This window comes from Callorhinus ursinus, unplaced genomic scaffold (genome assembly GCF_003265705.2).
Source record: "Callorhinus ursinus isolate GAN/ISIS: 27379988/994484 unplaced genomic scaffold, GSC_fseal_2.0 scaffold8, whole genome shotgun sequence".
NCBI classification, from domain to species: Eukaryota; Metazoa; Chordata; class Mammalia; order Carnivora; family Otariidae; genus Callorhinus; species Callorhinus ursinus.
Window position 1 is genome coordinate 36826961 of NW_027397070.1, and position 26850 is coordinate 36853810.

General features: G+C 38.6%; 1 protein-coding gene across 3 annotated transcripts in view; it reads right to left on the reverse strand.

Moving 5' to 3' along the window:
• Positions 1-7026: 7026 nt before the first annotated feature.
• Positions 7027-26850, reverse strand: part of PPP2R5E (protein phosphatase 2 regulatory subunit B'epsilon) — a 148551-nt gene continuing 128727 nt past the window's right edge. For all 3 annotated transcript variants that reach the window (XM_025869918.2, XM_025869917.2, XM_073895341.1), the window contains 4 exons: positions 26535-26654; positions 22037-22164; positions 19711-19812; positions 7027-9201 (listed from right to left, as the gene is read on the reverse strand). In XM_025869918.2, coding sequence (XP_025725703.1) covers positions 9102-9201; positions 19711-19812; positions 22037-22164; positions 26535-26654 — 450 coding nt within the window. In that variant the 3' untranslated portion in view covers positions 7027-9101. The remainder of the gene's footprint in view (positions 9202-19710; positions 19813-22036; positions 22165-26534; positions 26655-26850) is intronic.

Consider the following 26850-nt stretch of genomic DNA (forward strand, 5'->3'; position numbering starts at 1 on the left):
AACAAAATGTACACCACCATCTGACCCCAAAATTCCACCTTAGATATATCTGCAAGAAAATTAGAAACACATCTACAAAATGTGTTTTGTACCAGAATGTTTATAGCACCTTCATTGATAGAAGTCAAAAATTGTAAACAGCCATGGATAAACAAACTGTGGTATATTTGTATCATGGAATGCTACTCAACAATATAAAGGAATAAACAGCTGACACATGCATCAATGTGGATTAATCTCAAAAATATATGTAAAAGAAGCCTTACACAAAAGAATACATATTGCATGATTCCACTTTTATGACATTCTGAACAGGCAAAACTAATCTGCTGTGAGAAAAAAATCACAATAGTTCTCTCATGTCAAGGAGTATTAGGAATTAACTGGGAAGGTGCATAGGGAACTTTCTGGGACGTTGGTAATGTTCTATATCTTGGTAAGAATTTGGATTATACAGGTGTATGGATTTGTTAAAACTCATTTCACTGTATGTAAATTATACCCCAAAACAATATAACTGTAAACAAATATTAGATTCTGGTTGATGTACATACTAAAGTTTTTAGAAGGAAAGTTTACTTAGGTCTATCATTTACCTTGAAATGCATTTTTTAAAAGAGTTTTATTTATTTGGGACGCCTGGGTGGCTCAGTTGGCTAAGCATCTGCCTTCGGCTCAGGTCATGATCCCAGAGTCCTAGGATCAAGTCCCACATCAGTCTCCGTGCTCAGCAGGGAACCTGCTTCTCCCTCTCCCTCTGCTGCTCCCCCTGCTTGTGCTCTGTCAAATAAATTTATTTTTTTAAGAGAGGAGAGAGTATGAGTGAGCATACGAGCAGGGGGAGGGACAGAGGGAGAGGAAGAAGCAGACTCCCCACCAAGCAGGGAGGCCGATGTGTGATTCAATCCCAGGACCCTGGGATCGTGACCTGAGTGGAAGGCAGACATTTAGCTGACTGAGCCACCCAGGCGCCCTTGAAATGCATTTTTAAAATAAAATGGATTAATGGGTGGATAAAAGATAAATGGATACAAAGGTGATAAATACAAACATGATAAAATGCTAATGGTGAATATATGGCGTTCACTCTAAGATTCTTTCACTTTGGCTGTATGATTAAAGTTTTTCACAATAAAATCTGATGAAGGGGGAACAAAGGCAGAACAATGTGTGTGATCCCATCAGCATAAAATTTTAAGATTTTTAAGAGTATAATTGTGCTGAGACATACATTAAAATTTTCCCTGAAGACTACAAAAAACCTTTAAAACAAAATATGGTAAATCCACAAAATGGAATATTTCATAATAAAAAGAAATGAAGCACTGATACATGCTACATGAATAAGCCTTGCAAACATGTCGTCAAGTTAAAGAAGCCAGTCACAAAAGACCACATATTGTATGATCCCATCTATATGAAAAATACAGAATAGGCAAATCTATTGAGACAATACGTAGTGGTTGCCTGGGGCTGGGGGGCTGGGGGGGGGGGGGTATGTAGGAATGGAGAGTGATTGCTAATGAGTTTGAGGGGTTTTTTCTCTTCAGGTGATGAAAGGTTTCTAAAATTAGTAGTAGTGGGAGTGGCTGGGTGATGGACACTGGGAAGAGTATGTGTTGTGGGGAGCACTGTGTATTGTGTAAGACTGATGAATCGCAGACCTGTACCCCTGAAACAAAAAATACATTGTATGTTAATAAAAAATATATAAATAAATAAAAATAAAATTAGTGGTAGTGGTTGCATAACTGTGAACACACTAAAGACACAAACTCACTTACTTTAAAGTGGGCGAATTTTATAGTATGTGAACTATATCTCACTAAAGTTGGGTTTTCCAAAAACGAAAACAAAACCAAAACCAAAAAAAATTTGAGTAGTGGTTACCTTAGGGGAGAAGCTAAGGATTTAAGGGTTGACTTTTATTTTACACCTTTAGAGAATGTCTGAATTATTTTCCATGAGAATATATTGTTTTTCAAACAATAATTTTAAGAGAAAACAATTACAGTGTAACAGAAATAAAAGAGTGGAATGCAGGGCCCTGTGAAGAAGTGTTAGCGAAGATTAGACTAGGGTATTGGGGAGAAGCCTGTGGGGACAGGTGCTAAAACAGGTAAGTTCATCAGTCAGAGTAAAACACTGAAGAAGCTTGTAGCTGATAATCTCATCTTCTACTCAAGTTAAAGTGGATGGGCTGGGATAAAGAACTTGAAGATTGATATGGAAGTCTGGGGTAGCTCCTAGAGCAGACACGGTGGTGAGTGGAAATGCAACAATGAATGAAATATGGGTCTTTCTTGCAAGAGAGTAAATTTCAGTCTTTTAAGTTATGGGGCATAAAACTTGGCGTATGTCCTCAGAATAAGGCATTCTACTGTACAGAGATCACTGTTCAGAGCCATTGGGAGTCAGAATATTCCTTCAATCCCTGGTAGTTGTGTGAGCTCAGAAAGATTACTTAACATCTCTAAGTCTCAGCTGTCTTATCCTTATAAAATGGGCATAACTTCTACCCCAGGATGGTTGTGAAAACCTAATGATGAATATAAAATTCTTGGCACAATATACGGCATATAGATCTGATAAATGACAGCTATTGTGATTATTCATTCATATTTAACTCACTACCGTAAATAACACTAACATTTATTGCAGGTAGTAATTAATTCCAGGTTACCATGAGCCAGGCTTTGTGCTAATTGCTTTATACATATTATCTAACGTAATACAACAACATTATAAAATAAGTACCATTCTGCCTGCATTTTACAAATGGAACTGAGGCTTAGATCAAGAAACTTTCCAAAGTCACACAGCTGAAAGTTAGCAGAACCCAAATGATTCCAAGGGGCTCTGATTTCCAAGTCCACAGCCTTCATGTTGGGTACTCCAGCCAAAGACATCTTGCCCGAGAGCTTTGGTGAAGATGAGGGGGGCTGTGCCTGACATCCATCCTGGTTCTAAGGTCTTACATCATCTAGTAGCGGCAAAGTCTGGCTCAAATTATATGATTAATTCAGAGTATGATCTCAGAAGAGGTGAACTAAATTGGAGAATAAAGAAACAGAAAATCTGAACATCAGATTATGGGCAAGACTATGAACAGAGCCAATCAATAAATACTGGTCCAATCCACCAATAAATGCACATATCTTATAGCAGACTTTTAGATTTGGGGAGCAGCATGGAGCTATGCAACTTAATTTTTTTAATCTGCCTTTTTAGAGAATAATATAATGAACACCTATCATCAAAAAAATTAAATTTTAATTCCCCCCAGCTATCCCATGGTTCAGTCTCAATTAAAAAAATATCTAATGTGAACTTGATCTAATAGAAACCAACAGGATACACTATTATATAAAAATCTGGGAAACAGGAATTGGACTGTACATTTACTTTGCCTCCATTATTATATTTATTTACAGGCAGGAGGCAGTATTATACAGTTAGATATTCCACTGAAATCAACATAGATTTCTTGGAACCCTAAAATTCTTGTTACCAGTTTCTTCTCCTTATAACTTGCCAACAGGGTGATCTTCAGACATTACATATGGTTACATTTTGAAATACGAACTTGCTGAATTTACAAGGATTTTTCCCTCCCCAACTCAAGAGTTTAAATGAGCATGAAACATTGACTGATTAAACTCTACTAGTTCCAAATCCGATGTGATTTAATTCGCTGAGATCACACATCAAATGCTTTAAAGCACTGATTAAAGATGACACTCCTCTTGTCACATCACAGTAAGGTCTACGTCCCCTCCACCTGCATCTGAGCAGACCCTGTGACTGCTTGACCAACGAAATATGACAGAAGTTATGCCATGAAAGTCTCTGGGCCCAGGCCTCCAAGAAATTGCAATTTCCCCTTCCAGTCTCTCTTAGAACGATCATTCTTAGAACCCAGTTGCCACACTATGAGGAAGTCCAAGGAAGCCCCATAGGGAGACCCATGTCTTAAGAACTGAGGCCTCTCAGTTCTTAAGACATGAACCCCAAGGCAACAACCAGCACCAACTTGCCAGCCCTGTGAGTGAGCCATGTTGGAAGTGGATTCTCCTACTCCACTTGATAAATCCAAGTTCACACTTGAAGAGCAGAGACAAGATGTTCTTGCCAAGCCCACCCAAACTGTGTATTTGTGAACAAAACAATTAACTGCTGGGGCCATGCCTCTAAGTTTTGGAGTAGTCTGTCACACAGACACTGGGCCGCTCCCCAACATATCCCCCTAGTAATAAACTGATTTTCTCAAGATGAAAGCCTGAACATACCAACCCCACTGCCTCATAGCAAAGTTGATCAAATCTATTATTCGTATGGTTCAAAAGGCCACGGGGGTCTGAGACAGACAGACAAACAAACAAACAAACAAACAGCCAGGCTCCTGAAAACTCTTCACTGCTTCTTTATTAGGATGCACCTCTACCTAGTACAGAACCTCTCACATGTCTGTGAAAGGGGAAGGTTACAGTTCTCTTTGGGAGCACCTTCATTTTTGTTTCTGTTACCACTTTGAAGAAAGTAAATCATTTTCAAAGAAAGACATTTTTAATCCAAGTGTTTAAGACCCAGCTTGCATTTTGCTGTGTTTGAAAAGGAAGTAGCATATTTTAGCCAGAGCTGGAAGATTGTTTTATGGCATTTTTAACTTTGATGTGGATCAGAAGTCTGCATTGTCTGGTTGAACCAGTCTATAATTTTCATATGCAACTTTTCATATCAAAAAATGTATCATTTTTACCTCTGCCCACAAACAGATGCTGTTTTAAACACACACACGCATGCACACATACACACACACACACACACACACACACACACACACATTTAAAACCAATATGAACCACAACATTTCTAACATGGAAAATAAACTTTTGCTGCCCTCTCCTGCTAAAACAATGAAATACTAAAATACAAAAAGATTTATGAAGCTAAAGCGAAATTCTCAAACCAAAAGCAATGGATATGTCATTCTCATTAAACCTCGATCAAAAATCAGACAACAACCAGAAAATGTATTGGTAATATTTATATTTGAAAGTTCCCCATTGATACATGAGGTCTGGATTACAACTTATTTACAGTAAGTGATTTCAAAAAAAAAAAAGCAAAGTCAGGGAAGGGAAGGAAGGAAAGGGTAGGGTGGGAGGGAGTGGAGAAGAAGGGAAGGGAAAAAAAGAGGGTGGGAAGGAGGCAGGGAAGAAAAGGAAACCTATATTCATAGACATCATCAAATGGGATGTTTATTTCCAAGAGCTACTACTGCTGCTATCGTGCACAAGAAGCAGCACAAATTAACATTCCACTAGATCAAAATTTGCTCAACTTTCTCTCAAGATGCACAATCCTTTTAGATTTTCAAAATTAAATACCGAGAAATATAAAACGCATTGCCAATATGCCTACTACAAAAATCCTTTGTGGGTCATTCCTTAACTTCACTCAGAGAAGCAGCTGAGCCAGAATATAAAAATAAAAATATCGATGTGCAAATAAAACACCACTGATCATGTCTGGTGCCACCTTTTGCTATAGGCGACAAAACTTTGTGATAAGATTGGTTATAGCATCAAAAGAAGAGAATCTCATTTCCTGGGCCAGCTCAGTGCACCTAATTAAAGGGGAAGAACAAAACGAGAGAAAAAAAAACAACAACACAAAAAACTCTTAACACTTAAAAATGCCAGTAACATCCATACATCTTCCCTTTCCCACCCCACCCCGATCCCCACAAAAAAATAAAAAAGCTTTTAAAGCTCTAAATATACTTTTTTTTTTCTTTCCATAGTGTGATTGAGCCTAGGGCTATACATTTAAGTATAGCAGGTGCAATTACAAGCAATTCCTGGCTCTGCACCCTGGACTGCCCCACGCATAGAAGGAGGTACAAAATAAATTAAACCCTTCCATTTAGGCAAGCAAGCCCAAGATGAAGGAGCAATAACCCTGCTTGTGAGTATCCAGCGGCATCGAGGGTATTATTTATTTCTTACTTTTTTTATTTTTTATTTTATTTTATAAAAAACAGATGTCAGGGAGAGCAAAATATAATAAAATTTAAAAGAACAAAAACTAGACACTGATGGGAAACAACTGGGGACACTTGCACAATGAGAAAAGGAATGCATGCTTGATTCAAAGTATGAGATGGGTCAATTCACTCACATGGTTGTTCTGGGCCCACACCCCAGGCCCCAGCATCATTCTAAACCACAGGGTTTGGTTGGGTTTGGTTTGGTTCTTCCAAAGACACTCTTTGTCCTACCCCTGAAACCAATATGGTAGGGATGAGGTTGGAGTGATCATCACTCACTAACTACAATATTTGCTATTTAAAAAATATATTTATATATAGTTCTGGAAATTAGGAAGCGAACAAAATATAACACGAAGATGCATTTGTCACAATGAACTCAAGTTGCGGCAACAGCAGAAGTGGGGGAGAGGAGAGGGAGAGGGAGGGGGGGAGAGAGAGAGAGAGAGAGAGAGAGAGAGAGAGAGAGAGAGAGCGAGCTGCTGTAAATGCAGCAAGTACAGCCTTAACTATGTCACATAGTGCAACAGTCAGATTACCTCAGGTACTCTGCGTCACCGGACACAACATGACAGATGTCACATTGTCACTTTCGGTTAAAAAAGAAAAGACAGTGTTTCTTCTCAGAAGTTGCCCTATACATCTTAGACATATATTTGCAATTGCTTCTGTAAATATGTCTGAAGTTTGGCTTTGTTCTTCTCAGTTTGGAATGATCAACATACAGAATTAATATCAAAGGGTAACAGTGCAGTCCTCACCGTAACTCGGAGCGCAGGGAAAGGTGCAAAACAGGGTCCTCGTCTTTCTCATTTCAAATGACTGCATTTCATTTTAATGGGCAGAGATCGTTCATAAACCTGCGATTTTAATGTCTTCTATCTAAAAAGATGAATTGATGGCAAACATAAGTTTATACTGTCAAAAACAAATGTAGTGCAGAGTCAAAGCTAACAGGCTCAAAGCAAAAGGGCTAAAGGAGATGATTTGTTACAAATTTATTTTTTGTCTTTAGTGTTTGAACTTGCACCTTTGCTCCAGCACTTTTAAAGTAAGTTGTTTCATTTTGGCAGCCTCCGCTGGCTTTACATTGAATCCCCATTAATGTTCTTTAAAAAAAAAAAAATCTCTTCATTCCATTAAACCATGTTGTGTTGGGTGTTGCATATGACTCTTTTACTGCTGTTTCTTTTTCAGAATTAACATAGCCAAGTTTTGTTTTTGTTTTACAAAGTTACTGAGATGACAATATCCAACTGTGACCTGATAATCCTGAAACACTTAGTAGGGGAGAAAGGTCAGCGGCTTTTTTTTTTCCTTTTTCTTGGAAACAATAAAACTGCATATTCTACTTTATATTTAAGTGGAAGGAAGAGAATATACCAGTCCATATTGATATTATATTTCTATTAAGAGCAATGACAGTTCATATGTTCATGTTTGCTACTATCACAATTCAGTACATGAACACAGAATTAGCTCTATGCCACGAATACTGCTGGAGGGGATGGTTTAGGATTATCAACTCACTGCTGCCACATCCATAACAAGCAACAGCATCCTGAAAATTAAGTTCCAAAACACGTATCTTGCAGTACATAACAATGCAACCGCATCAAGTAAGTACATACTAGACACAAATTTCATCGGCATTTTATCTCCCTAAAATGTAAGATTCCTCTTTTAAATACAAAGCAGAGAGCCAATAAGATATATCTATAATACAGCCCTAAATTTTGTTTGTTTTTCATTTTTTTCTTAAACAATTTGGTCACAATGCACCTTTGATATAAAAGCATTTTTAAACTTTATTATTAATACTCAGGACATTAGGGATTTCCAGATTCTTTTCAGTAGCATTTGTAGAACCACTTTTGGTAACAAATACAGTAGTTAGGAATATGCATCCAATTCAGAATGCATAGTAATGTTTATCCTGAATCCTTTCCGGCTAAAAACAGGGCTGGCGCTGTGATGAGATATAGAACGAGAATCTACAAAAAACACTGTAATATGTTTGTTTTTTCCCAGAGGCTACATCCTCTTTTGCTGGAATACTTTATAAATACATATTAAAAAGTAAGGCAACAACTCCAAACAGTCCAAGCTGTTTGCTCAACTCTCTTCCCAATTCGTAATCCTGGCGATCAATTTCATGGTTGTACTGTTTAGTGTTTGTCTTTCTTATTACAAAATGGCCCAAAAGGATGTTTTCTGACATTTCTCGAACATCTCTGGTATGTGTGTTCAATGATGTATGCAACTAATACTGGTCAGCTACTGAAGCCTCTGATGTCCCAGTGCCTGTTTTCAAAGGATTCAAGACATTGGTTTGGATTCGCCATAAACTGATGCAGGAATCCAAAATTCCCTTCCCTACTATGTTTATCACCGCTTCTCTTTTACTCCTAATTTTAAAACTAAAGGAGTACCAGGGCTACCTGGTTACTGGAAAGATGTTCACTCCAGTCAGCAAAACTTTTATCAGGGGCCTTACAATTCCTGGCCCCATTCCACATGGACATTCAACTCATGAAGATGTGCAAAAGGAAAAGATGTTAAGTTACAGTCAAGTTATCCAGAGGAGGATGTTATACAAACTTATAAGGAAATGACAGTCTTTTTTTTTTCTTCCGTTACTATAAATACATTTAACAGCTTAGCAGAAAGACAAGCTAAATTTAAGATTGTTCACATTTGAAAATTGTTTCATACTCTCTGCTAAGGATAAATAAGGAACTCCTGATAATAGAATTTTAACACGGCAATTTCATCAACAGATCTTTGAAGACTGCTTTTTGCTTTTTAAAGAGGGTTAGAACAATGATTATGTTTGCAAAGTTCTGAGAAGTCCATCTACTGTCCAAACTTTGGATTGAAGTCATTTTTTTTTCCTTTACTTAGAGACAGGTATATACAGTGCTGTTGTAATAATGAAACAGATGTGAAATCTACTGCAAAGTTGCACAATACAGAAAACTGCTGCTCCATCTTCTACTACATAAATGTGTGACCCCACAGGTTAGTGACGCTGCTGTAATTATTTCTGTTAAGTTGGAATTATGCCGTCACGTCTAAGCCCCCTCTTTAATTCCAGATCCTCCAGTTTTTTCCACAGTTCTTCACGCTCTTTTTCTTTCTTTTTCTCACTGCGGGTAGAAAACAGAATATAAGATAAACGACTAGGAAAGTCTGAAAAGACTATCTAACAATAACTGCCCCTTTGACATACTTCTCCCCCATGCAGGTTTTACAAGTAGTCTTTGAAAAGTTTGGCATTAAGCTTGTGGGTGTTTTCTCTTTTCGGTTCTTCTTTTTTTCCCCCTTGATACGTACATGCATGGAGAAGTAGCATTAATGTACTGAGCAAGAGATGACAAGCCTATTTTAATATTTCACATTAATATTCCTTTATACGTAGCTTAATAATGAAAGTTAACTTCAAAACAAAAATGGGGATCATTTCTATGTACCTATTATCCTAAAGACCCAAAGATACATTAAGTGATTTTTACGTGGGCTCTAGTTAAAATTTAATTTTCTCTTTGCCTCCAAATAGTTTCTCAAAAGGAAATGCTAGAGATTATACTAATGCAGACAAAGCAGTAGGTCAAGAAAATGTACTTCCCCTTTAGTATTATCTATTTCCCCTACACTAAGTGTATTAAAGTCTTTAGCAGAATCTTGTTCTCACTAGTATTAATAAGCCACAAAATCTAAGTTATTAACTTATTTTATACCTATATATACAACCAAATTAAATGTTTTTTTTTTGTGATTTCAGTTTTAATGATCTGGAAAGAACTTTGTTGACATGATTATGAACCAAATTTTTAATATTCCAAGCCTTCAAAATTTGGCTCAGTTATCAGGTTGACTAGTAATTTCCAGATTTTCAGATTTCGCTGTTTGGTAAATTTGACTATAAAACTGGATGTCAAAAATGGGGTCAACAAATTTTATTTGTCAAGGATACTTTCGATCGCCGTACTTTTATCAGAGAAAGGATGTTAATTTTAACATCAACCAGGTATAGAAAGTATAAAATAGAAGAATATATGACTATACTGTAAATTAATTCCCATTTATTAAAAATAATCCACTACTGCCCCTAGCTTTCTCATACTGTGATGAACCAGTAAACAACAGACTCAGATAATATTTGTGAACCCATAAATTCAGATAAGTCCTGAAAATGGGGGCTCTGCCATCTCAGGCATGGGGAATATGGTCTTTATGCTCCTTCACCCAGCGAGGATTTAACTTCAGTTACAATACAATGTTTACTCAGGGAAATCCACATAGGTTAAGTGAAACTTGTATTTAATTCCAATGCCTATTTTTTAGTATCACCAATTTTCTAAAAAAAATTATTTGATATCTATACCAGCACAAATTAATTCATCCCCCCTCCCAAAAAATATCTCTAGAAATACCTAATTTTATATTCTCATTCTACTAGTCTTGAGAAAATATTTAATTATGTAATATATTAATATTATGTCTTCATTAATATTTTGGCAATTTAGGCCTTCTATCTGGAACTAGTTTCAGCTATCTCGGATACAATCTGCACAATATGAATTTTAAAGGGCATAACAATTTTTGAAATGGTTATCTATTGGGTTAATTTTGACCCTGAAAAATTGTACTTACAGAGCAATAGGGACAAAATTAGATGATCCTCCAGTCATTATGAATTCCAGATTCTTAACTATAAGCTGTTTGGTAAATTAATCATTTTTGGTTTCTCAAAGTATAAGAATAATATTAGGTCTAAATAAACGTTATCATAGAACACTGATAACCTTTTCATTTAGACGAAGAAGGTGGTAAGCAAGGGCTTAGAAACTTTCTTCAACTAAAACACAGGTTAAACATATGTTAGGTTCATACTGCCCCAATTTGAAGTTTAAATTAAGTGCTGACATCATTAAAACACTCACCTTTCTACTGAAGCATTTCGTTCACATCTTTGATCAAGAGTTTTACGGCATTCAATACAATTTATTGAATTGTGGGGCTTTTCTTCCAGATGAACTTTATGCTGAGTTATTATACATCTTTTATACTGACAACTTTATCTTTAAAAATTCTAAGTATTTCTGAAATAGTTACTATTGTCCCATTCTTTCCTCCTTTTCTCTCTCCCTGTCGGTGGGGAATTTTAAAGCTTAACCACACTGTCATGGCTGTCATGCTAGGGATGGTGATACTGTCAATTCTCTTCCAATTTCAGTTTGTATAAAAATTTGATCTGCACTGAAACACTACAATTTGGTGCCATCCAGAAGTGAACTCCTCCAGGTAGCTCTTCTCTAACAGCACCAAATATATCTCTTTTCTCTTTTCCTAGTCCCACATCCAGGGAGAAGCCAATGTTTCCATCTATTCAGCACAATCTTCCATTACTCATTTGACAAAATACTACCCTTACTTTAAAAAAATCCTTCTCTAATTAAGAAAGTCCGCTCACGGGCCCCGAGTTCTCGGCTCCTCCGGGGCGAAGATTGGGAGGCCGCCGTTTTCACTCTCATCCTCCAAAGCTGTACTGAAAGCTTGCAGGGAACAAAAGCTCCGGAGAGGAAACCGGAGCAGATGACTTAGCCCAGACCGGCAAGGGCGGGGCAATGCTGCCTCCTGCAAAGACATTTGGGAACCAGGCAACAGGCCCCTCCCCCAGAAGATCAGCAAGAACAGCCAGCAAGCCAAGACCAAGTTTACCGATCAAGGAGAATCGCAGAACTCCTGCGCTAGGGGAATACAGCACATAGAATTCATGGCTTTTTTACCATGATTCTTTAGTCTTTCAAAGTTAAATTTTTTTTAACTTTTTTTTTTAATTTTTCTTTTTCCCTTTTTCAACCAACATCTTATCAATCCTTTTTAAAAAAAATTTTTTATTTTTCATTTTTAGAGTCATAGTCTATCCCTTCATAGTAGTTACCCTTATTTTTAGCATATATATATATATAAGTTGTTTTCTCTTTAAAATTTTGAGATACAGTTTCTTCTAAAAGATCAAAATATACCCTAAATCTCTAGTGTATGGCTTTGTTCTAGTCTCTTGCCTGATCACATTCTCTCCTTTTACTTTCTCTTTTTTTTTCTTTTTAAAAATCCTCTTCTTTTTTCAAACTTATCAATTCCTTTTATAAAATTTTTTATACTTTTCATCTTTACGCTCATATTCCATCCCTTCATCATATCAACTCTTATTTTGTACATATATAAGTCTTTCTTTCTTTAAAATTTTGGGAGGCATTTTCTCCTAACAGACAAAAATACACCCAAAATCTAGTGTGTGGCACTGATCCATGCACCAGCCTGATCATATTTGATCATATTCTGGTTTTTTATGTTCTGTTTTTGTTTGTTCTTATCTTTATCTTTTTTTTTCTCTCTCTTTCTTTTTTCTTTCTTTCCCTTTCTTTTCCCCTGGTTTCAGGTCTTTTCTAATTTATTTAGAGTATATTTTTTGGGGACATTGTTACACTGTTAGCATTTTGTTCTCTCATTCATCTATTCTTCTCTGGACAAAATGACAAGATGGAAAAAAATCACCTCAACAAAAAGAACAAGAGGGAGTACCGTCTGCCAGGGACCTACTCAATACGGACATTAGTACAATGTCGGACCTAGAGTTCAGAATCATGATTTTAAAGATATTAGCTGGGCTTGAAAAAAGCATGGAAGTTATTAGAGAAACCCTTTCTGGAGAAATAAAAGAACTAAAATCTAACCAAGTCGAAATCAAAAAGGCTATTAATGAGGTGCAATCAAAAATGGGGGCACTAACTGCAGGATAAATGAGGCAGAAGAGAGAATCGGCGATATAGAAGACCAAATGATGGAAAATAAAGAAGCTGAGAAAAAGAGACATAAACAATTACTGGATCACGAGGGCAGAATTCGAGAGATAAGTGATACCATAAGACGAAACAACAGTAGAATAATTGGGATCCCAGAAGAGGAAGAAGAGAGAGAGAGGGGCAGAAGGTATATTGGAGCAAATTATAACAGAGAACTTCCCTAATGTGGGGAAGGAAACGGCATCAAAATCCAGGCGGCACAGAGAACCTCTATCAAAATCAATAAAATAGGTCAACACCCCGACATCTAATAGTAAAACTTACGAGTCTCAGAGACAAAGAGAAAATCCTGAAAGCAGCTCAGGAGAAGAGATATGTAACCTACAATGGTAGAAACATTAGACTGGCAACAGACCTATCCACAGAGACCTGGCAGGCCAGAAAGGACCGGCATGATATAGTCAGAGCACTAAACGAGAAAAATATGCAGCCAAGAATGCTATATCCAGCTAGGCTGTCATTGAAAATAGAAGGAGAGATAAAAACTTCCAGGACAAACAAAACCTAAAGGAATTTGCAAACACGAAACCAGCCCTACAAGAAATCTTGAAAGGGGTCCTCTAAGCAAAGAGAGAGCCTAAAAGCACAGACCAGAAAGGAACACAGACAATATACAGTAACAGTCACCTTACAGGCAACACAATGGCATTAAATTCATATCTTTCAATAGTTACCCTGAATGTAAATGGGCTAAATGCCCCAATCAAAAGACACAGGCTATCAGATTGTATTAAAAAACAAGACCCATCGATATGCTGTCTGCAAGAGACTCATGTTAGACCCAAACACCGCCAGACTGAAAGTGAGGGGGTGGAAAACCATTTACCATGCTAATGGACACCAAAAGAAAGCTGGGGTGGCAATCCTTGTATCAGACAAACTAGATTTTAAAACAAAGACTGTAATAAGAGATGAGGAAGGACACTATATCCTACTTAAAGGGTCTATCCAACAAGAAGATCTAACAATTGTAAATATCTATGCCCTGAACATGGGAGCAGCCAGTTATATAAGGCAATTAATAACAAAAGCAAAGAAACACATCGACAACAATACAATAATAGTGGGGGACTTTAACACCCCCCCTCACTGAAATGGACAGATCATCTAAGCAAAAGATCCACAAGGAAATAAAGACTTTAAACAACACACTGGACCAAACGGACTTCACAGACATATTCAGAACATTCCATCCCAAAGCAACGGAATACACATTCTTCTCTAGTGCCCATGGAACATTCTTCAGAATAGATCACATCCTAGGTCACAAATCAGGTCTCAACCGGTACCAAAAGATTGGGATTATTCCCTGCATATTTTCAGACCACAATGCTTTGAAACTAGAACTCAATCACAAGAGGAAAGTCGGAAAGAACTCAAGTACATGGAGGCTAAAGAGCATCCTACTAAAGAATGAATGGGTTAACCAGGAAATTAAAGAAGAATTAAAAAAATTCATGGAAACAAATGAAAATGAAAACACAACTGTTCAAAATCTTTGGGACGCAACAAAGGCAGTCCTGAGAGGAAAGTATATAGCAATACAAGTCTTTCTCAAGAAACAAGAAAGGTCTCAAATACACAACCTAACCCTACACCTAAAGGAGCTAGAGAAAAAACAGCAAATAAAGCCTAAACTCAGCAGGACAAGAGAAATAATAAAGATCAGAGCAGAAATCAATGAAACAGAAAGCAAAAGAACAGTAGAACAGATCAACAAAACTAGGGGCTGGTTCTCTGAAAGAATGAACGAAATTGATAAACTCCTGGCCAGACTTATCAAAAAGAAAAGAGAAATGACCCAAGTCAACAAAATCATGAATGAAAGAGGAGAGATCACAACCAACACCAAAGAAATACAAACAATTATAAGAACATATTATGAGCAACTCTATGCCAGCAAATTAGATAACCTGGAGAAATGGATGCATTCCTAGAGATGTGTCAACTACCAAAACTGAACCAGGAAGAAACAGAAAACCTGAACAGACCTATAACCACTAAGGAAATTGAAGCAGTCATCAAAAATCTCCCAACAAACAAAAGCCCAGGGCCAGATGGCTTCCCAGGGGAATTCTACCAAAATTTAAAGAAGAATTAATACCTATTCTTCTGAAACTGTTCCAAAAAATAGAAATGAAAGGAAAACTTCCAAACTCGTTTTATGAGGCCACCATTACCTTGATCCCCAAACCAAAGACCCCATCAAAAAGGAGAATTACAGACCAATATCCTTGATGAACATGAATGCAAAAATTCTCACCAAAATACTAGCCAATAGGATCCAACAGTACATTAAAAGGATTATTCACCACGACCAAGGGGGAATTATCCCTGGGCTGCAAGGTTGGTTCAACATCCGCAAATCAATCAACGTGATACAATACATTAAGAAAAGAAAGAACAAGAATCATATGATCCTCTCAATAGATGCAGAAAAAGCATTTGACAAAGTACAGCAGCCTCTCTTGATCAAAACTCTTCAGAGTATAGGGATAGAGGGTACATACCTCAATATCATAAAAGCCATCTATGAAAAACCTACAGCGAACATCATTCTCAATGGGGAAAACCTGAGAGCTTTCCCTGAGGTGAGGAATGCAGCAGGGATGTCCACTATCACCACTGCTATTCAACATAGTATTAGAAGTCATAGCCACAGCAATCAGACAACAAAAAAGAAATCAAAGGCATCCAAATCGGCAAAGAAGAAGTCAAACTCTCACTGTTTGCAGATGATATGATACTTTATGTAGAAAACCCAAAAGACTCCACCCCAAAACTGCTAGAACTCATACAGGAATTCAGTAAAGTGGCAGGATATAAAATCAATGCACAGAAATCAGTGGCATTCCTATACACCAACAACAAGACAGAAGAGGAGACAAATTAAGGAGTCGATCCCATTTATAATTGCACCCAAAACCATAAGATACCCAGGAATAAATCTAACCAAAGACGCAAAGGATCTGTACTCAGAAAACTATAAAATACTCACGAAAGAAATTGAGGAAGACACAAAGAAATGGAAAAACGTTCCATGCTCATGGATTGGAAGAACAAACATTGTGAAGATGTCAATGCTACCTAGAGCAATCTACACATTCAATGCAATCCCCATCAAAATACCATCCACTTTTTTCAAAGAAATGGAACAGATAATCCTAAAATTTGTATGGAACCAGAAAAGACCCCGAATAGCCAGAGGAATCTTGAAAAAGAAAAGCAAAGCTGGCGGCATCACAATTCCGGACTTCCAGCTCTACTACAAAGCTGTCATCATCAAGACAGTATGGTACCGGCACAAAAACAGACACACAGATCAATGGAACAGAATCGAGAGCCCAGAAATGGACCCTCAACTCTATGGTCAACTCATCTTTGACAAAGCAGGAAAGAATGTCCAATGGCAAAGAGACAGTCTCTTCAACAAATGGTGTTGGGAAATTTGCCACATGCAGAAGAAGGAAACTGGACCATTTCCTTACACCACACACAAAAATAGACTCCAATGGTTGAAAGACCTAAACGTGAGACAGGAGTCCATCAAAATCCTAAAGGAGAACACAGGCAGCAACCTCTTTGACCTCAGCTGCAGCAACTTCTTCCTAGAAATACCACAAAGGCAAGGGAAGCCAGGGCAAAAATGAACTATTGGGACTTCATCAAGATAAAAAGCTTCTGCACCGCAAAAGAAACAGTCAACAAAACCAAAAGACAACCGACAGAATGGGAGAAGATATTTGCAAATAACATATCAGATAAAGGGCTAGTATCCAAAATCTATAAAGAACTTATCAAACTCAACACCCAAAGAACAAATAATCCAATCAAGAAATGGGCAGAAGACATGAACAGACATTTTTCCAAAGGAGACATCCAAATGGCCAACAGGCACATGAAAAAGTGCTCAACATCGCTCGGCATCAGGGAAATCCAAATCAGAACCTCAATGAGATACCACCTCACACCAGTCAGAATGGCTAAAATTAACAAGTCAGGAAACGACAGATGTTGGCAGGGATGTGGAGAAAGGGGAACCCTCCTACACTGTTGGTGGGAATGCAAGCTGGTGCAACCACTCTGGAAAACAGTATGGAGGTTCCTCAAACAGTTGAAAATAGAGCTACCAATCAATCCAGCAATTGCACTAGTGGGTATTTACCCCAAAGATACAAATGTAGGGATCCGAAGGGGTATGTGCACCCCAATGTTTATAGCAGCAATGTCCACAATAGCCAAACTGTGGAAAGAGCCAAGATGTCCATCGACAGATGAATGGATAAAGAAGATGTGGTATATATATACAATGGAATATTATGCAGCCACCAAAAGGAATGAGATCTTGCCATTTGCAATGACGTGGATAGAACTGGAGGGTGTTATGCTGAGTGAAGTAAGTCAATCAGAGAAAGACATGTATCATATGACCTCACTGATATGAGGAATTCTTAATCTCGGGAAACAAACTGAGGGTTGCTGGAGTGGTGGGGGGTGGGAGGGATGGGGTGGCTGGATGATGAGGGTATGTGCTATGGTGAGCACTGTGAATTGTGCAAGACTGTTGAATCACAGAGCTGTACCTCTGAAACAAATAATGCAATATATGTTAAGAAAAAAAAAAAAAGATACCAGGAGGGAAAGAATGAAAGGGAGTAAATCGGAGGGGGAGACGAACCATGAGCGACGATGGACTCTGAAAAACAAACAGGATTCTAGAGGGGAGGGACGTGCGGAGCACTGGGTCTTATGCACAAACAATGAATCATGGAACACTACATCAAAAACTAATGATGTAATGTATGGTGATTAACATAACAATAAAAAATTTAAAGAAAAAAAAAGAAAGAAAGTCCGCTCACTATAAGTCACTCTAATACACCAGATCTTCAGAATCAACTTCACTGTGTCTATTCTTAGACCCCTTGGTCAAAAGGTATCTTTTCCAAGAATTTGGTCTATTTAGCTTAAATGATAAATGATCAGAAAACAGTTTTACTACCGAAATTCAATAAATGTTAATTAATTTAAATCAATTTGACTATTTTAGAAATAAGGTCTTCATTTCTCTTAATGGGATTCTACAGATTTTATTTAATCCTTATTCAACTAGGATAATAATTATGGGTTTTCAGTTGCTCTAAAAAGAAAGGACAACACACTCTATGATGGTATGCCACAGTATGAGAATGTGCCCTTTATTTCCTCTACTTAAATAACATTTTTAAAGACTTGAAGTTTAACACACGGAGGGTTACAAATGTAATGATTTACAACAACTGTAAATACTTAAATTAAAAGTTCTTTAAATTACAAGTATGGCACAACATATCCCATAACTGATACTTATTCCAATATTATATAAAATATCCCAGCCTCCTCTGTCTATAGTTGCCATATTCCATAATTAAATTGCTCTTCAAAATAACCACATCCTGGTAATTTCTGTAAAAAAATCATTGTGATAGTCCTTTACCCCACCACCAAATCTTTCCCCTCATTGCTCTTTTTATCAGTAAAATCCAAGTAACACATGCAAAATCAGGCAAAGCAAAGAAGCAAGGGAACCACAGATAGCTTTGTTCAGGAGGTTCGGCAAGGTCTTGGTTCATATGAACACTCGTACACATCCCCGGAATCTTCTAAAATCCATGGTTTTATAATACAGAAAGCTGACATTTGCTTCTGGATCCAGAAGCCTAACTACTAACAAGCTCTCTAGACTTTCCTCAAGTTCACCAAGTATCTCAATCCCATGGTCTGAATATTTGTGTCCCGTTCCGCCCAAAATTGCTATGTTGAGATCCTCACCCTCATGGGTGTTAGGCTCAGTAACTGCACCTTTGGGAGATGATTAGGTCATAAGGCTGGGGCCCTAAAGAATGGCATTAGTGACCTTATAAAAGAGATCCCACAGAGATTCCCTGTCCTTTTCTATCGTGTGAGGACACGGTGAGAAGGTGACGGCTAGGAATCAGAAACAGGGTCCTTATCCAACCATGCTGGCACCACGACCTTGGCTTTCCTGCCTCCAGAATTCAAGAGATATAAATTTCTGTTGGTTTTAAGCTACCCATAGCTTGGTGGTATTTTGTTTTTAGCAGCCCAAATGGACCAAGACAACATCTTTTGGAAAGTTGGACACGTTGAACGAGAAATAAAGTTCAAAAATCCTCATGTAAATGAAATCAAGAAAGGCTTTACTAAGCCATAAGCGTTTATGTAAAAAGAGCTCAACTGGTTTTAACTCCTTTTTGGTCTCAAACATTTTAAGATTTGTATAATACCAGACTCTTCATGTCCATGTTCTTTTCACTGTCCTTTAAATCCCAATGAACTTGTGTTCAGGAACAGTTAAGTAAGTTCGGGGCCAAAGAGCTCAACAAAAATGATGCCTCATCTCTCCTGCTGCTGCAGTGAAGTACACAAGATCTGCCCAATTCCAGTTCAAATAAGTTCAGAATGGGAGTGAACCCAGATGGCAAACTACCCAACAGTCCCCTTCAAGGGGCCTGAAATATCAGTTACATGCCAGGCCCTTAACCCTGAGGCAAAAGAGAAACATTATTGAAGGGAAGGAGGAAAGCAGCCTTTCTTAAAATGATACTTTGTTACCTAGTGGTATGCTAATAAAGACACAGCTAACGAGCATGCAAAAATGAACATATAAATAAATAAAACTGTGCTGCTTATGATTTCGGGTGCAATTAGGCAACTGCAATAAAGAGCAAGGAAAGAACTCAACAGTTTTTATGCACAGCTGACAAAAAAGCTTTAAAAAGTTACCGCTGACGATCTGACTTGTATGTGGCTGTCAGCTCATCAAACATGGTGCTGTTCATTTCCATAAACGCCTTCAACACGTTGTACACTAGCGCCACGATAGCCCTGGGAAGCACAGAGAAAAGAGAATGTGTTGGTTAGTCTTCGTGACGGGAGCTGCGTGGAGAAAGCGAGAGCACAACCTGTGTCTGAATGAGTTCTTTGTATTTGCAGAATCTCCATCCTTTCTTAGTTAAAACTAGAAAGGACCTACAGTTCATTTCCACATCAAGAGAGTTCCATTCTTTACTATTCTAGGCAAGATATCTTTCTGAGGGGTTGGCAGGATTAGAAAAAGAAAAATCTAATTTTGCCCTTCTAATTACTGGTACCCAGCATAGACTTGCTGTGGGCACTCGTTAACTTCATTTAATAAAAAGACAAGTATAAAAATAAAGCCACTTCACCCTAAAAAGGAGCACCTGTGCTAGGACTAACCTTAGAGACTTGAATTTGCACAGAATGTTACGTTTATTTATTTATTTATTTATTTATTGGGGGGGAGAGAGGTGGAGGGGGGCCTAAGGGATAGAATCTTAAGCAGGCTCTACGCCCAGCATGAAAACTGACGCAGGGCTCAATCTCACAACCCTGAGATCATGACCTGAGCCAAAGTCAAGAGTTGGATGCTTACCTAAGCCACCCAGGTGCCCCCAGAATTTTATTTTTTAAGTGATCATATATATAATTCATCAAAATCAAAAGCTGTTCTCATGGAAACAAATAACATGTATATTATTTTTATTCAAAGATATACCAAACCCCTGTAAGTTGGGTAGTTTAATATGAGTTAAGTTTCTAGTTGTGATTTGTTTCAGTCCATTCACTCCTGCTAAGTCTCCTTGCTGACCCAACACATACTCTGGTAAGGTGACTGGCAAGCTAGTGACGGCTGCTATTAGCTGTGGAACAGCTAAATGGCCAAAATGGCAGCAAATCTTTATCAAGAGGAAGAATAAGCTCTTGACAATATGAGGACTATGCCCATGACAGGCTTGGTATCTTCAGACTAGACTCTAAATAGCATTGCCCTTTGCAAAAATATATGTTACCACTGTTTTGCAACAAATCTGCTACTAATACTGCTGAGGAAGGCATTGGTAAATTAGGCCACAGGTTAAACAAACCATGGGTTTATTGTTTCCAAAACATAAGTGTACTTGCTCTGTTGCTTCTGCCCTGTGCCCATTAAAAGGAAAACTTCAGCTCTCTTCTGCTGAGGTGAATGACCTTCTCATGTACAATGGGCAGGGATGCAGAAGGGCCACATACAGCACATTGAGCCGTGACAGACACTTGCCAGAACCACTCTCTAGGTCCTCAAGAGACTACCAGCATGATGGGACTTCACTATTTACCAGTTCTTTATTTTTACAAGTTTTAGTAACAAAATTTGACAAATTTGAAAAAGGAGAAATGTGATATTTTACAGTTGTATGCAAACTTCAAAACACATACAATAAATATACTTAATTACATCTACTAATATCTAATACCACGCTAAATTTACTTTCTATTCCACAGAGAAACATGTTAAAGCCATTCAAATGCAGAATGATTTAACTTTCATAGGACTAGATGTTAAACATCTCCTTTCATGATTTTAAACTTGTTTTTTCCTAGAGAACATGAACAATGACTGAGTTGGTTTTTAAGAAATGGATCATGCTAAAATGCGAATCAATTCAAGCACTTTCTGTTTTATGACTCCTTGGTGTTTCCTTACCTTCCACTGGTGAAGGTTCATGTGGGCTGTACTCTCCTTTTAAACCCCATCTTCCAGCATCCTCCCCAGAAGACCGGGTGCTTTAGCCCTCCCAAAATCACAGGTTTCAGAATCTGACAGGTAATTTTTACATTTTGGGGCCTATTAATGTGAAGAAGAGACCCACACTACCAAAGGGCCTCCCCCCGATCCCAACCACCTGCTGAATTCCTGTAAGACTCAGTTTGAGCATCACCACCTCGTCAATATCTGCAAACCCCTCCTCTCGCTCCACAGCATCCCCAAAATAGTTCTGCTACATTCACAGACAAATCAGGAACCCCTCAAGTAAGCAGATACTTTAACATAACAGCATCTTTAAAAACACTGTTTTGTAAAATATCTGTTTACTTGTGAGTCTCCATAATCCGGTCAGTAAATTTCTAAAAGACAGGCATTGTCATGTACCTGTCCTCACCAATAGGCACAGCATCGGACACATAGCAAGCATTCAAGACATTTTATTAAGCAAAAGAGAAGGAGGGAGGGAGAGAAGAGGGGAGAGGGGAGAAACTGAAAACCTACGGATTCCAATGTTCTTTTGAAATCCTATAAAGACTGGAAAACATGATGGGAAGGATGACATTAGAGTTTTCTTCTATCAAACTCATGATGTATTCATTATTCCAATAATACAGTGCCCTTTCTGCCACCTTTGGAAAAAAAGAAAAATAAAATATTAAGAGAGAGAAAAAGATAAAACAAATTAAAATCTCTCCAAACAAAAATATTTTAAGACTATTTTTATATCATTCAATCAAATGTGAAACTAAATATTAATCACCCTTTACATTTTTATGGATTTAAATTGGATTTTAAATATGGATTTTATGGATTTTAAAGTGGTTTATCGATTTGAGGAAGGAAAAAAGTTTTCCTGCCTATTTCTTTATGTTTTCCTTTAATACTGCCCATTTCATCAGATTCCACATTTTCCCCACCCAGCCCCCAAACTCCAAATACCTTTCTCTAATTCTAGATGCACACTGCTGTCCCTGTGTCTTTAACCCTCTTCTGGCTCACTTCTTTCATCCCAAACACTTCAAACCAACCGGAGGGCCCAGCACACAGCTGGTATTCAGTCAAAAGCTGCTGAGAAAAACCCAGCTGCTCATCTCTGCAGAACACTTCCATTTGCTGAGCACGTCCTCTGGCCAGCCACTGGGCCTACTGCAGGGAGAATGTGCCATCCTTACCGCCATCGGGACTAGGTACCATTGGGTTTACTGGACAGATGAAGACAGTGAGGCTCAAAGAGACTAATACCCTCACAAGGTCACATTGCTAGTAAATGGTGAAAGCTGGGACTCAAGTCTAGTGACCAGACTCTTTCCAAAGTTTATTTCAGGTCCCTCCTTTGTTGAACTGGGTAAGCTGGGAGGAAGTCACTCAGTTTCTGGACTCAGAGACATCGACTGTACACACGCTTGCTTGCTATCTCTGATCCCTTTTTCTCTGACCACTGTGCTATTCAAATGACTCTATGAATTCAAAGGAAGGCCTCAAAAAAAAAATAACCTAAACAATCTAAAAAGTAATAAAACCAAAAATCTCAAAAAAAGCTAAAATCTCTAAAAAGGGTAGTTTTTGGAAGGGAAAAAGAAAAAAGACTGGCTTCTTTCATTCATCCAGATTAAGAAGTTACATTCTAATTTAATAAATTAAATTTAAATTAAACTTAAATTTAATAATTTAATGACATGGTACAAGACGTACCCACCAACAGACTCTGAGAAATTAAGCCTTTCCATTATTCAACTTATTACATTATTCAACTTGCTTCAAAAAAAAAAAAAAAAATCCTGGGACTCATGAGGCACTAGACCCTGAGAGTACAAAGAAAACAATCAATATTGAATGTTTACTCTATTCAGGCACTGTGCTAAATGTTTCACCTGTATATTACCTCATTTAATCCTCACAACCAACACACAGCATCCATACCATTATTTACATTTTGCAAATGAGGAAAATGAGCCCAGAGTAGGTAAGCCATTGCCTCGAGGCCACATGATTAGCAAGCGACAGACTCCAAAGTCACTGCTCTTAACTTCTCTACTCTGTTATCCCTTTGGAGCTTGTGTGCCCATGGGGAAAGGGACATCTATGAGCCTATCCGAGGTAAACCGTGACAGATGGAGAAACAAAGCGCAGGCGGAAAGAGCGGCACGAACGATCTGGATGACCTGGGGGAGAGGAGAAGCTGCGGGAAGGTAACACAGGAGGCAGCACCTAAGCCGGCTTTGAAGGATGAAGCAAAGGAGGAAAAGGCACCCAGGCGGAGGGAATGACAGGAAAGGGGGGCAGAGGTGCCCCCATGGGCCAGAAACCATGCAGCACGTGGTACGGCCGAGGCAGGTAGAGCCCAAGGAAAAAGAGGGACAAGAGGAGGAATGCGGGGTGACGTTGTTCTGAAACTTACAACCGAAGGAGGAAGTTTTAAAGAGACCCCAGGAGGATGCTGGGGGAGAAAGAAGGAGAAACCTAGGATTTTCCTACATCCAATTAGGAGTCTAATGTTTACTTGCTACTTAACGCCAACAAGTATTTTAATCAATGTATCTGTTTATTGCTATGCAAAATCACTTACAGAGAGTAAGTCAGTATCCAGCAAAGCCCCTTAAAGAGGAAAGGCCCTGCTTATGCAAAGTAAAAATTAGCATGTCTAACACTAGGAGAGAATCATTACTTTCCTGGGACACACCATCCCCTTGCACATTGGCATGGTCTGTTTGGCACCCTCTGACCCCGATGCCACACGGGGGGGGGCGGGGGGGGGGGGGGGGAGAGTGAAAGGTGTGTGGCTACACAGAGTGGCACTTGAAAAATGTTTGCTGGATGCACCCATGAACACTTAATAAATGAATAACGAAGAACCTCTTTACTGTCCTTTCTTTTGTTCTAAACTTTACTTCTGTCAAATAATTTTAAATTCTCTTTTCTTTCTGCTATGGACTAAATCATCCCCGCAAATTCCTATGTTGAAGCCCTAACCCACGGTGTGAGTGTATTTGGAGATAGGACTTTAAGGAGGTAAAATTAAGGTTAAATGAAGTCATAAGGGCGGGGTCCTAATCCAATAGGCCTGGTGGGCCTCAAAAGGAGGAAGAGAGAAGATCTCCTCTTCTTTCCTCATGCATACACCAAGGAAGGCCATGTGAGGACACAGGGAGAAGGCAGCCAGCCATCTGCAAGCCAGAGGGGGAGCCCTCACCAGAAGACGACCAGGCTGGCAGTCTGGTCTCAAACTTCCAGCCTCCAGGATTGTGAGAAATAAATTTCCGTGGTTTAAGCCACATGGCCTATGGTGTTTTGTTATAGAAGCCTGGCTGTGATCTGAATGCTTGTGTCCCCACAAAATTCCTATGTTGAGATCCTAATCTCCAAAGATGATGGTATTAGGAGGGGGGCCTTTGGAAGGTACTGAAGTCACAAGCGTGGAGCCCTCATGAAGGGGATTAGTGCTTATAAAATAGGTTCCAAGGAGATCATTAGCCCTTCTGCCAAGTGAGGATACAAGAAACCCACAACTCAGAAGAGAGGCTTCACTCAACTATGCTGGCACCCTTATCTCAAACTTCCAGCCTCCAGAAACAAGAGAAATAAATTTCTGCTGTTTATAAGCCGCCCGCCCAGTCTGTGGTATCTTGTTATAGCGGCCTGAATGGACAGCCGTAGCTGACCAGACACTTTGTCTCCTTTCTAAGCTTCTGAGCATCATTTAAGCCTGCCTGGTGATCTTAAAAGAGATTTCTGAAAGAAGAGAGAGAGAGAGAGAGATTCCTGCTCTTTGCTTTCCACAATGTCAAACCTCCTGATGAAAACTGAAAAATAATGTAGACAATCCAGATGCTTGGGCACTCACGCTATGTATAATATGCAGAACACCTACATAATATCCTGCAATTGTTCTGTGTTTATCTAAACATATGTTGTATCATTTGCATGCAACGTAATGATTCATAAAATGGTTTCCACTTTTTGTGGGGAGGAGCTTTGTGGTACAATCTCTAGTTTGTCAGAGGATCACCACCTTGACATAACTAACATGTCTTCAAGTCAAAAATGAAAACGACAACAGCCAATGTCTCTAACTATTCAGGATAATGACAGCTCAGGGAAAAAGTCCACCGCTGAGTCTACCATATCAGCAGTGGGATTCTGCGCTATCAACTAGAATCTGAACAATCTCTTTGAGTCAACAGGCAGTATATGAAGAGTTAGTCTTCAAGGTCTGTGATACGGACCTTTGGTGAGACAGCGAAAGGGTATAAAATCTGACATGTTTTTGCTCCAGATCACCCCCTTCCCTCCTGTGTGGGTTCTGCAGCATGGCAGCAACAGCCCCAGTTGAGAAAAAGGTTGCCGGGTTCGCTTCCCTGTGATCCCCCGCAGTGGCCACAAGGAGGCAGAGTGGTGCCATGGGAAGGTGACCAGCTTTCACAAGAAGGGACACCTAACTGACTTCACTCCTTATGAACTTGGGGCCTGAAGCAAATCATTCTGAGTCTCAAGGTTTTCATCCAGAAAACAGCGGAGGCAGGGGTGAGCGGGGAGGGTAGAGCCTCACAGGATAAGGTGAAGTTTACGAATAACGTATGTAAAGCATCTAGCACAGTATATGTGTGTTCTTTTTGCCTCTTAAAGCTTTATTTCGCATTCTCTCTTACACGCTATAGGAACCCTACCAGTCCACCTCTTACTCGGCCATTTTATTTGAGACAAGTTACTTTACCATTTTGAACTTTAGTGTTCACATCTGTAAAAATCGTAACACCCTCCTTGTAGAGTGATCACGAGAACTGAAGTTACGAGGCAGAAAGCACCATCAAAGCAGCTGTCATACTGCACGTGTTCAAGATAAAGGCGGTTATTATGAAAATTATTACTGTATGAGAAAATAGCAAATAAAAAACAACAGGTAGCTAGTGCCCATTACATGTCTTTCAATACAAATAACATTTAACCAAATAACATGTGTGGTACAGGCCACACTCCAGCTCATCCTCTCTTTATTACTAACCTGAAAATGGGGGCTAGATACACACTTGGCAATTTGTTTAAACAAAGGTTCTTGAATTTTAACAAATTGTGAGGGTTCAATCACATCCAATATTTCTTCCAGCTCCCCAAGGAACATGACCTGTTAGTACGTACAAAACACAAAATGTCAGGTACTTCGTTTAAAGATCCAAATGAATGATGAGGATTAATGAGAGTTTATAATGTTTTAAGAAAACTTTACACACAAAACCGAACAGGAACAAATTAGGCTTTGTCTTATGTTAGATGTTCATGTCACAAAGAATTCAGCAGAGGGCACTTGTTATGAGCAAATT